The 10504-nt window shown below is 42.1% G+C and overlaps 3 protein-coding genes across 3 annotated transcripts in view; 1 reads left to right on the plus strand and 2 right to left on the minus strand.

Annotated features, from left to right (window-relative positions):
- The first annotated feature begins 6 nt into the window (after nucleotides 1–6).
- LOC116388539 (eukaryotic translation initiation factor 4E-binding protein 1-like) lies at nucleotides 7–6225 on the plus strand. The gene is made up of 3 exons (XM_031856515.1): nucleotides 7–1310; nucleotides 4249–4434; nucleotides 5570–6225. The coding sequence occupies exons 1-3, from the start codon at nucleotides 1175–1177 to the stop codon at nucleotides 5599–5601; spliced, it is 354 nt and encodes a 117-aa protein (XP_031712375.1). The 5' UTR covers nucleotides 7–1174; the 3' UTR covers nucleotides 5602–6225.
- Nucleotides 6226–8755: 2530 nt separating this feature from the next.
- On the minus strand, nucleotides 8756–10417 carry spaw (southpaw). The gene is made up of 2 exons (XM_031856495.1): nucleotides 9509–10417; nucleotides 8756–9115 (listed from the first exon to the last, which is right to left on the minus strand). Exons 1-2 carry the CDS (start codon nucleotides 10280–10282, stop codon nucleotides 8963–8965), a joined length of 927 nt encoding a protein of 308 aa, XP_031712355.1. The 5' UTR covers nucleotides 10283–10417; the 3' UTR covers nucleotides 8756–8962.
- Nucleotides 10414–10504, minus strand: part of tcn2 (transcobalamin II) — a 3850-nt gene continuing 3759 nt past the window's right edge. Inside the window, exon 10 of the mRNA XM_031856688.1 lies at nucleotides 10414–10421. Within this exon, the coding sequence (XP_031712548.1) occupies nucleotides 10414–10421 (8 nt within the window). The remainder of the gene's footprint in view (nucleotides 10422–10504) is intronic.

Consider the following 10504-nt stretch of genomic DNA (forward strand, 5'->3'; position numbering starts at 1 on the left):
TTACTTAGAATGCTATGCACCCTTACTTGTCAACTGGGATTCTAGTTATGTTATGGATGTACTTTTAGCATCATACAGCTGTAGCTACCAAGAGACTGTTGAGTTCTGGGTAATGCCTGCAACCTGGGGATAAAATAGGGGTCTTGTGGGTATTTTAACCTGTTTTATTTGCTTTTTTTTATTGTTATGGAGATTCAAACATGAATTTAAAATATACATGTAAAAGCCTTTTAATCCAATCAAATCCGAGGACATCTATTGACAATTTACTCTGTACACCAGCTCAACATTTACAAAATTAATAAAGAAATGAAATGTCTTTGTGTATAGTGTGTATACTTTTGTGTGAGACACTTGCACGTGATACAAGTGCACCCAACTGCTGATGATCATTCCGTAGTTTCGAACAAACCAAGTATTATAAACATGCTGAAGTGCCTCGGGCCTCTTCCTGTCTATACTGCTGTTATGAAAATGATTATCTTATTCGACTTTCACCAAAGTACTGAATGTTTAACATAATGGTCTCTTTGAAACTCTGTCTATTTATATGTTTGCGTTTGCAATGAGTCCACCAGTGGTTAAACCCTGTTTGACTGTATAAAAAAGGAAAAGTAGGTAAGATTACATTTTTAATATCCATTGAATAAATGCAGTCCTGCAAAACCAGCAGCTATTGCTTGTGTATGCCACAGGTTAAGGTTATAATTAAACTGGTTGTAGTTCATCTAACAAGGTCAGAGGAAGTTCTGGATCTATTAAGATATAATATACGAGTTATACAGCCATTGCACAGGCATTGTATGCCAGTAGGGGGCGCAATACGTTTATCGTGTCCACCTCGAGTCTGGAGCATTCCCCTGCAGCCTGTCTGCGTGTTGTTTTGTGTGCATGTACAGAGTGAGTGGAAGCAGAGAAACGAGTGCTCGGGTCCTTTTAAAGACAGAACCTCAACACTTTGTATGCGAGACTGCGTGTTGTAATGTGACCAATTTAGATACATTTCATAATTTGCACTTTTGAAAAAGAGGTATTTATTTTTATTTATGCGAAAGTGTGCATTCTGTTGAGCCAAACAGGCGCGGTGTGGCTGTGTTGTTTTGTAAAACCAAGACTTTTTGCCTGTTTCATACTGTTCAGTTAGCCAGTTTTAGTGTAATATAGTTCAGACAAGATGTCCACTGACTGCAAGAAGACCACTGCCACGGACATCCCGTCGACCAGGAGGGTGTCCATCAACGACGCGGCGCACATGCCCCTGGACTACTCCACTACTCCCGGTGGCACCCTGTTCAGCACGACCCCGGGTGGTGCGTACAGTAGTTATACATTATATTGACCTGTGTGTACCGAAGAGATATGCCGTTACCCACCGTCATATATGACTTATACTATTATCAACTAAACGGCTGTATTGTCGGCGAGTGCAGGAAACGCTCATGCTAGTAACTCCATGAGGTCGGTTGCTGTCAAATGCCACTGTGCAGAACCAGCTGCTAGCTCTGTAGCTGCTAACGCTAGCTAGCAAGTGTTGGTTACATAACAGAGGAGTCACAAAAGAAGAAATACTCTGACTCTGAGGCAATACGGTAAATGTGATCCAAGGCAGGTGGGTGGTATAGACTCATACATCGCTGCTTTGTCATTACATGAGACGTGTTACGGTGTTTGTGGGTTTTGTCAGCTGATCTTTGACCGTTAGCGACCACCCATGTGTCCTCTGCTGCTAATGAAGCTCGTGCTGGTCGTACGTTACCGACAACTAAAGCTGTGATTGGTTCCTTCCAGTTTGAGCCTGTGGTCCATGACGATCAGTCTGACGTTTTATATACACGTTTTACTTTATCTGTAGCGCATCAAATCGCGGTAAACATACTCTTATGTAATACGTTGCCATCTTTGGATTGGTTCTCATTGGTCATGTGGTGTCATGAGCGCCTCCCTCGCGGGTTGTGTGTTTATGTTATGAATGAATGCACAATGTAATGTACAAACCCAATATGACCTAACAAGTGATCCAATTGAAGCTTTATCGATTTTGGGATGCATTTCAGTTTAAACTTTTACCAGTGCTACTACTGGAACTACATTAAATATGATCAAGGTTTGATGATTTATACACATTGGTACAATATATGGGTGGATATTAAAGAATACATATGTCCTTTTTTTGCAAACACTCCAGTTTAAATTCCTTTATTATATTGGTCAGATGTTAGTGTCTCGTATAAACTGGCAGTACCAACACTCCTTTTCAATCAGAACACTCTTACATCAAGGAATTGACCATTTATAGCTGGTTATATGGTTAGATTTGATGGAAATAAACACTGACGGGACCATTATTGATTGTTATTGATAGTTTAATGTTATTGTTTATTGTTAAATGTTACGCACCACCCGCCATGACAAATTCCTTGTAGGTGCAAACTTCCTTGGCAATAAACGGTTCTGATTAGATTTAAATAGCATTAACAATATGGCTGTTCAGCAGAGCAATGGTGAGAAGTGTGAAGGTGGACTTTAGTGGACACACCTGCGTGAATATGAATGACTGAGCCGCTAATGCATGTGTGTTACAGTGGGTACGGAAAGTATTCAGACCCCTTTAAATTTTTCACTCTTTGTTTCATTGCAGCCATTTGCTAAAATCAAAAAAGTTAATTTTATTTCTCATTAATGTACACTCAGCACCCCCAGAAATTTTTGCAAATTTATTAAAAAAGAAAAACTGAAATATCACATGGTCATAAGTATTCAGACCCTTTGCTGTGACACTCATATTTAACTCACATGCTGTCCATTTCTTCTGATCCTCCTTGAGATGGTTCTACTCCTTCATTGGAGTCCAGCTGTGTTTAATTAAACTGATTGGACTTGATTAGGAAAGGCACACACCTGTCTATATAAGACCTTACAGCTCACAGTACATGTCAGAGCAAATGAGAATCATGAGGTCGAAGGAACTGCCCAAGGAGCTCAGAGACAGAATTGTGGCAAGGCACAGATCTGGCCAAGGTTACAAAAGAATTTCTGCAGCACTCGAGGTTCCTAAGAGCACAGTGGCCTCCATAATCCTTAAATGGAAGAAGTTTGGGACAACCAGAACTCTTCCTAGACCTGGCCGTCCAGCCAAACTGAGCAATCGTGGAAGAAGAGCCTTGGTGAGAGAGGTAAAGAAGAACCCAAAGATCACTGTGGCTGAGCTCCAGAGATGCAGTAGGGAGATGGGAGAAAGTTCCACAAAGTCAACCATCACTGCAGCCCTCCACCAGTCGGGGCTTTATGGCAGAGTGGCCCGACGGAAGCCTCTCCTCAGTGCAAGACATATGAAAGCCCGCATAGAGTTTGCCAAAAAACACATCAAGGACTCCCAGACTATGAGAAATAAGATTCTCTGGTCTGATGAGACCAAGATTGAACTTTTTGGCGTTAATTCTAAGTGGTATGTGTGGAGAAAACCAGGCACTGCTCATCACCTGCCCAATACAATCCCAACAGTGAAACATGGTGGTGGCAGCATCATGCTATGGGGGTGTTTTTCAGCTGCAGGGACAGGACGACTGGTTGCAATTGAAGGAAAGATGAATGCGGCCAAGTACAGAGATATCCTGGAAGAAAACCTCTTCCAGAGTGCTCTGGGCCGAAGGTTCACCTTCCAACAAGACAATGACCCTAAGCACACAGCTAAAATAACAAAGGAGTGGCTTCGGAACAACTCTGTGACCATTCTTGACTGGCCCAGCCAGAGCCCTGACCTAAACCCAATTGATCATCTCTGGAGAGACCTGAAAATGGCTGTCCACCAACGTTCACCACCCAACCTGACGGAACTGGAGAGGATCTGCAAGGAAGAATGGCAGAGGATCCCCAAATCCAGGTGTGAAAAACTTGTTGCATCATTCCCAAGAAGACTCATGGCTGTACTAGCTCAAAAGGGTGCTTCTACTCAATACTGAGCAAAGGGTCTGAATACTTATGACCATGTGATATTTCAGTTTTTCTTTTTTAATAAATTTGCAAAAATTTCTACATTTGTTTTTTCTGTCAAGATGGGGTGCTGAGTGTACATTAATGAGAAATAAAATGAACTTTTTTGATTTTAGCAAATGGCTACAATGAAACAGAGTGAAAAATGTAAAGGGGTCTGAATACTTTCCGTACCCACTGTAAGTACTCTGTCTGAACTGAGTCAGTGCTCCATGTCTGATATTCATCGTTCTCTTTTCCTTCCTCTTCACACTCAAGGTACCAGAATCATCTACGACCGAAAGTTCCTGCTGGGGTGTCGCAGCTCTCCGGTGGCCAAGACTCCTCCGCGCGGTCTGCCCAAAATTCCGGGGGTGACCAGTCCTCCCTCCAAGGACACCGATGAGAAGGCCCATAATAGAGAACTACCGAACAACGTCACTGCAGCTGACAGCAGCAACACTGGTTTGTTCACACCTTAGACAAACATCACAGGGAGGCCCCTGCATTTGAAGGGAAGGAGTCAGAGCTATAGTCAGATGCATATTCATGTAGCCATTAAAAACTACAGCACTGATGGATCCTCCACCTCAGTTATGTCATGTATATCCCTATCTCACACAGCTGCCATTATGTCTGTCATGGATGATGGCTTGAGGTTTCAACACAAGATACAAGGATGTCATTTCATTCCACTTTATGGTTCATCCTGAGGTTGTGTCCCTGTTAGCTGATTTCTGTTTACTGTTTACTCCGCCTCAACCAGTCAGTAGCTTAATGTGTATCCGTCCTGTCAACATCATTTTCATTTGATACAGAAGCTGAGGTTGCAGGTTGCAAGGAACTGTTCCGATTTTAAATATGTAGATTTTTTAGAACTGCTATTTCTTTAAGTCGGCTGGCAGCAACCTGAACGGCTGCATCGAACTCATCGATGCTTGTCAACATTTTCTTTGCAAATTTTCTGTCGACATTTTTCCACCTCCCAAGAACAAGACTTCTACATTCTTAACTCCGCCTACCAAGCTCTGATTGGATCGGTTGCTTCTCCTGCGACCATCATTGAGCACATCACCAGACCTAATTTAATCGCTGAAAGAAATTTAAGACACGGGCGGCGTTTCAGAGGTCTGGAATCCAGCTACGGCCTGATATGTTTCCTGACGTGGTTTCTTATTTATTTGTGTTTTTAATGGTCACTGACGCGATAAGTTGCTGTGGGTCATAACTAAACATTCACTTTAAATGTATTCATATTTATTTTAGTTGTTTTTCAAAAGACAAAAAAACGTATTTGAACGCCTTTCAAGTTAGCTAACCGTGTTAAAATATTAGCTTCTGATTCTTTGAGTAACTTGTCAAATTAAACATGCTTCATTGCTTCTTTGGGTATCGGTCACCCTGTAGTGCACTCTTGTAATGTTTACTGCCAGATGTTATTTTACCAGCTAGTGATTAAATCCTCCAGTCTCCCTGAAATATTACTTATGATTAGTTATTACTTACGATTTAAATATGTTATGCAACTGTTAAAGACGTAATGAAATGTAGAAAAACATGTTTTCATTTTATAAAATATTTCTTTTCTTTTTTTGTCCAGGTGATGACTCACAGTTCGAAATTGACATCTAGGTGGTCCTGGAGCGAGTCAGACTTACCAACACGATGCTGTGAAGAGAGGCTCAGGAAACTCCTTCTTTCCCATCATCCATTCCATGAAGACCGAGGTCCGCCTTCGTTATCTCCAGTGTCTTAGTGTTTTAAAGTCTGTCTTTATCGATCTCAATTGCTTACTATGACCAGAACAGATCTGTAATGATTTTCTGTCTGCCGCGAGGCTTACAGCTGATTTATGTGTGACAAAGTGTGCCTTCCTACAGTGGCTATACGTTTCAAATCAAGACTGAGAAGTAAACGCCAACAAAGCCTCATCCCTAAGAACTGGGACAAGTTAATGGAATGGAAGATCAACAGGGAAAAGTAATAATTGTAATTTGCTGAATTTATCACCATTCCAGAAGGGTTTTTCTCTTGATATGCTTTTATCTCAACACAGTTCCTGACGCCTTTCATCAGCTGTTGCCTTGAAATGTTGAAGATACTGTATCATTTGTTTACTGTGCTCTCAAAAACAATTTCTTCACCTGAAGTGTCATACAGAGAATGTAAAACATCATTTTGTTGATGAAAACAGATTTTCACACGGTTTGTAGGGTGACAAAGCATTAAAGCAAACACTTTTTGTCATGTATTTGACATCTTGTTCTGTCGTGTCAGTGAATTGTATTTTTGGGATAATATATATTCAGCGGCTCACTGGTCTGACTACACATTTCTCTTTCAGCTGGAAGAGCTAAAAGCCGTTGGCGACATATAACGAAAAGGAAAGCTTTAATAACCACAATGAGTTATTGACGGTTTCCTTACTAAAAGCAAATATACATTTTGAAATGATCTTCATGTTGCTTCACAGACTTCCTGTGCTCCTCTGATTCAGCACGAGTTATAGCAGAGGAATTCCTCAAGGAGCTCACTGGAAGCTGATAACCTCAGTCAGCGGGGTGTATAGAGAGAGGTCAATATACAACTGCACATAGCTGGGAGACACTCCCTCCTTCCTAACGTCATCACGCAACATCTCCATTCCACCTCTGTTGCCGTCACCTTTCTTGCTTCACTGTGCTATCGTTGGGTTCATTGTGAAGTAGCTTACCAGGCTTTCCCTCTAATGGGTGTGTTATATAAGTGCTTCTAAATAATGGATGTCCCGGGACAACTGAGACATTATTGCACTGGACTGTTCGGTATTGCAAGGCCGCTGAGCCGACTTAATGTGTTGTTCAAGTTCCTGTTGTGCAAAAGATGTGCAAGTAAAATGGAATTGGATAATTAACTATCAGATGTCCCGTCAGAGGTACTTGTTCAGGTGAGCAGACGGCTCACCTGGTAGAGCGGGTGCCACGTCCTGAATGCAGCGGCCCGGTTAGTTGCATGTCGACCCCTTGCTTTCTCTCCCCTCTCATTAAGGCAAAATGGCCTGAAAAGAAGTACTTGTGCATTGGTCTGTTCACTACTGACTTATAATTTTGCAGTGCCCATTACATCAGTTTTAACTTTCCTGTAAAGTCAGAGTGCAGTTACGTGACCACCAGTGTGTTTTGGACAGAAAGGTTTGTTCAGGATGGAGTGTGAGAACTGACACATGATTTGGAGGTGATGATGACATGTGACATGTGTTTCTCTGGACACTTGTCGAAGTACCACATCAGCTTCATTATTGTAAATAGGCTTGAACTGAATATGGTTATTGTACTACTACTGTATAACTAAGTATGAACAATAGAGTGGATCATTTACAGTTGTTTAAGTGAGCATAAATAAGCACATAATACCATTTGTGATAGTGTAAGCATGTAGCTCTCTGGCATCATCAGCTGGCCAGACCATTGTAGGACATTAGGGAATTAGACTGAAAGTTGTGAGAGAACTGGTCTTGTCTGGTCTTGTTTGGGTGGAAGTGTGGATTGAACGGTTTCAGCTGATCAGTTCCAGTCCATCCTGTCTTTCCTCCACAGTAGCTTCACCATCCAGACGTGGACTCACTCCATTCCCTCACTGCTCTCTGTTTGTTTGGGGTCTGAATCTCCCCTTGTCACCTCTGCTTCCTGACACCCCCTGCCCCCTCCCCCAAATAAACAAGTGCTACTGCTTTTCTCTCCCCCATTGGCCCATCCGTCAGTATACTTGTGTGTTGTTACACTCGACCTGCCTGTTTGATCACAATCAGCAAAGGAAGCCTGGCCAGAAAGGACACTAATGACCTCTGATGATGTGTGTGTGCTGTAAAAGGTCCAAAGATGTGGATTGGAGGTGAAGAAGGCAAATACACTAAAATGTTAGCTGGTCACAAGTCAGAGAGGACAAGTGGGATTACGATGTGGATGAGTGTGTAGGAATAGGTTGAGCCTCTGGTTACTGCTTTTTGTGTGTACTTCATTCGATAGAATAGCTGCTGAGACGTTCATTAGAAACCACGACAAATTAAATCCAGATGAAAAACTGACTTAAGGTTTCCTATCCTGCATACGTTTATTAAAACATCGCTAATCATAGTTTAGTTTAGTTTATTTATTTTGCACAATTTAAACAATAAAATAAAAATAAACAAACATAACAGAAATAAATAAATATCACAGTACAGGAAGAGGCAAAAAGCCAACTCGGCGTATTTGAAGCCTCCACCTATATAATATTACAATGTTACAATATTACAGAGAACATAAAATTAATATTCATATGACTACGTAAAATATTAGTGACAAGATGTTTTTACAAGATATGAAATATGATATCAATACATTACAAACAAAAGAAAATGTAATTAAGTGTGCGTGCACGTGTGTGCGTGTGAGAGTATAAAGTGGAACATGGAAGTTAACAATGGCCATAAAGATTTAAATCTCATGAGCAATGGAATACTTAATCGTGTATCAATAGCACAGATACATTTTACTTTGAAAACCTTCTAAAGTTATGTGCAAGTTCCCCTCTTTAAAATTGTCTGTGGGCAATTTAAGCCAAGCTATGCAATTTGAAAGCTTTTAAAGAGTTCATATATTTTTAGAGTTCATAAATTTAATAAAAAATTAGAACCCACTATTCAAATACTATATTCAAACTTCTAAAATCCATGCAAAAGAACAAAACATCACAAACATATCAAAATATAATGTTTTAATATATGCTTTCATATTTTATGTACAAAATATACATTATAATGTATAAATAGATACAACAAATAACATTTGCACAACAGGGCTTTTCATACTAAAGATATAAACCATTGTGTACCACCCAGTATGGATGAAATATATTGTCATTCAAACTTAACAGACATATCCCGTCATTTGTTGTAAGACAGAGAAGACGGTAGAGAAGCAGTTAAAGTTGAAGATTATGCTCCGTCAACAGTTGCTCTTGTCGCTGCAGTCCTTCAGTGACATCCACACTCTTCAACAATCATGTCCTCGTGATGCCGCAGGGCCAAGTCATCGTTCTCGTAGTACAGCATGGAGAGCGGGCTGAGGTGCGTTGGCACACAGGACAGGCAGGACGCTCTTTCTGGATGGTGATGTTGCAAGAGGCTCTGAAAAATATGAGTAGTGGACATGAATAAGAAGAAGAAAATTACTGAATAAATCCCAGAGGGATTTCGATTTTGTCACTCAGCTATTTAGACACACAGGCCCGAAATACACACATGTACACACAGGACCCTTAGACATAGACAGATGTTTGAGTGATGGAACTGGCCCTGAACTTTTGGGGGGTTCAATGCCTTGCTCAAGGGCAACTCGACAGTGCCCAGGAGGTGAACTCGCACCTCTCCAGCTACCAGTCCACAGGCCGTGCTGGACTGGAACTGGCTGTTTCCAAGTCCCCACAGACTGAGCTACTGCCACCGTGATGACAGTAAACCAGTGACTGTGCAAAAAAACATTATTTAAATGAGAAAGTAAAAATGTAATTGTCATCTCACCTGCATGTATGCATGGTTGGTAGGGTTAAAGGACTCATCCAGTGGTGTGGGACACTCTCCCTCACAGCGGAATGCATTGTAGCGCTTAGGGTGCACAATCCACTCGTCCCAGCCGATGTGTTCAAAGTCCACCCACATGTCTACCTTCCGACACCGAGGCCTCTGGGCCGGCGCTGCTGCTGCTGCAGGCGTAGGCGAAGCTCCTGCAGCCACCCTCATCCTCTCCATTCTGTTCCTTTTGTGACGACGACTTTGACTGTCACTGCTGGCTCTGTCCATCGTCACATACTTGGAGTTCTCTACAGTGTGAATGAGACTGTAGGCTGTATGGCCTTCCTGGGGCAGGTTATGTTTGGAGAAGATCACCATCATGACCCTGTTCGTGGTCGTATGGTGTATTTTTCTTCGCCTCAATCCCGAATTCTTGAGGAGGGACTCGTCGGGGATCTCACCTCTACCCCCAGCACCGCTCCCATGGTCCGCCTCAGGTTCTCCTGAGGCCTCTTGGCTGGACACTCCTTCTCCCTGGTACAGCCAGTATTTTAACAGAGCCGTCACATTAAAAACCTTCCAACCTTTCTTTGTGCTGCTGGCTGGTGTGCCAAAACTCCCCAAGAACAGTTGCTCATCCTGGCACGATGCGCTGTCCAGGTCACAACTCTGCTTTCTGGAGTGATATAAATCCACAGTGGCACGCTTAGAGCCAGAGAAAGCAGGGAGTCTGATCCGAAGTTCTGCCAGCTGGACAAGCTCACTAGTAGAGATGGATGACATGTCAAACGTGACTGTCCATCTGTCTCCCACTTGATGGCAACCTAGAAATGAGACATTACATGTAAATGAGAACTCAGAGTCACACACAGCAGTCTAGAGGTTTCTGGTCAAACCAGACCCCTGGACAAATGTCAAAACACTGCAGTGGGAGGGTGAACAGAACAGGATGTGTATTGAACCCCCCTGTGCAAGGACGTCTGAGGGCTAATATACACACCCTCT

This window comes from Anarrhichthys ocellatus, unplaced genomic scaffold, assembly GCF_004355925.1.
Source record: "Anarrhichthys ocellatus isolate YVR2014 unplaced genomic scaffold, GSC_Weel_1.0 scaffold17, whole genome shotgun sequence".
Taxonomy (NCBI): Eukaryota; Metazoa; Chordata; class Actinopteri; order Perciformes; family Anarhichadidae; genus Anarrhichthys; species Anarrhichthys ocellatus.

Bases quoted from the DNA above. Each gene is read 5' to 3' on its own strand.
- LOC116388539 (XM_031856515.1), top strand. From the start codon at position 1,175: ATGTCCACTGACTGCAAGAAGACCACTGCCACGGACATCCCGTCGACC. The intron at 1,311-4,248 runs GTGCGTACAGTA...TTCACACTCAAG, and splicing joins GTTCAGCACGACCCCGGGTG to GTACCAGAATCATCTACGAC. The intron at 4,435-5,569 runs GTTTGTTCACAC...TTTTTTGTCCAG, and splicing joins AGCTGACAGCAGCAACACTG to GTGATGACTCACAGTTCGAA.
- spaw (XM_031856495.1), bottom strand. From the start codon at position 10,282: ATGTCATCCATCTCTACTAGTGAGCTTGTCCAGCTGGCAGAACTTCGG. The intron at 9,116-9,508 runs GTGAGATGACAA...CATATTTTTCAG, and splicing joins CCAACCATGCATACATGCAG to AGCCTCTTGCAACATCACCA.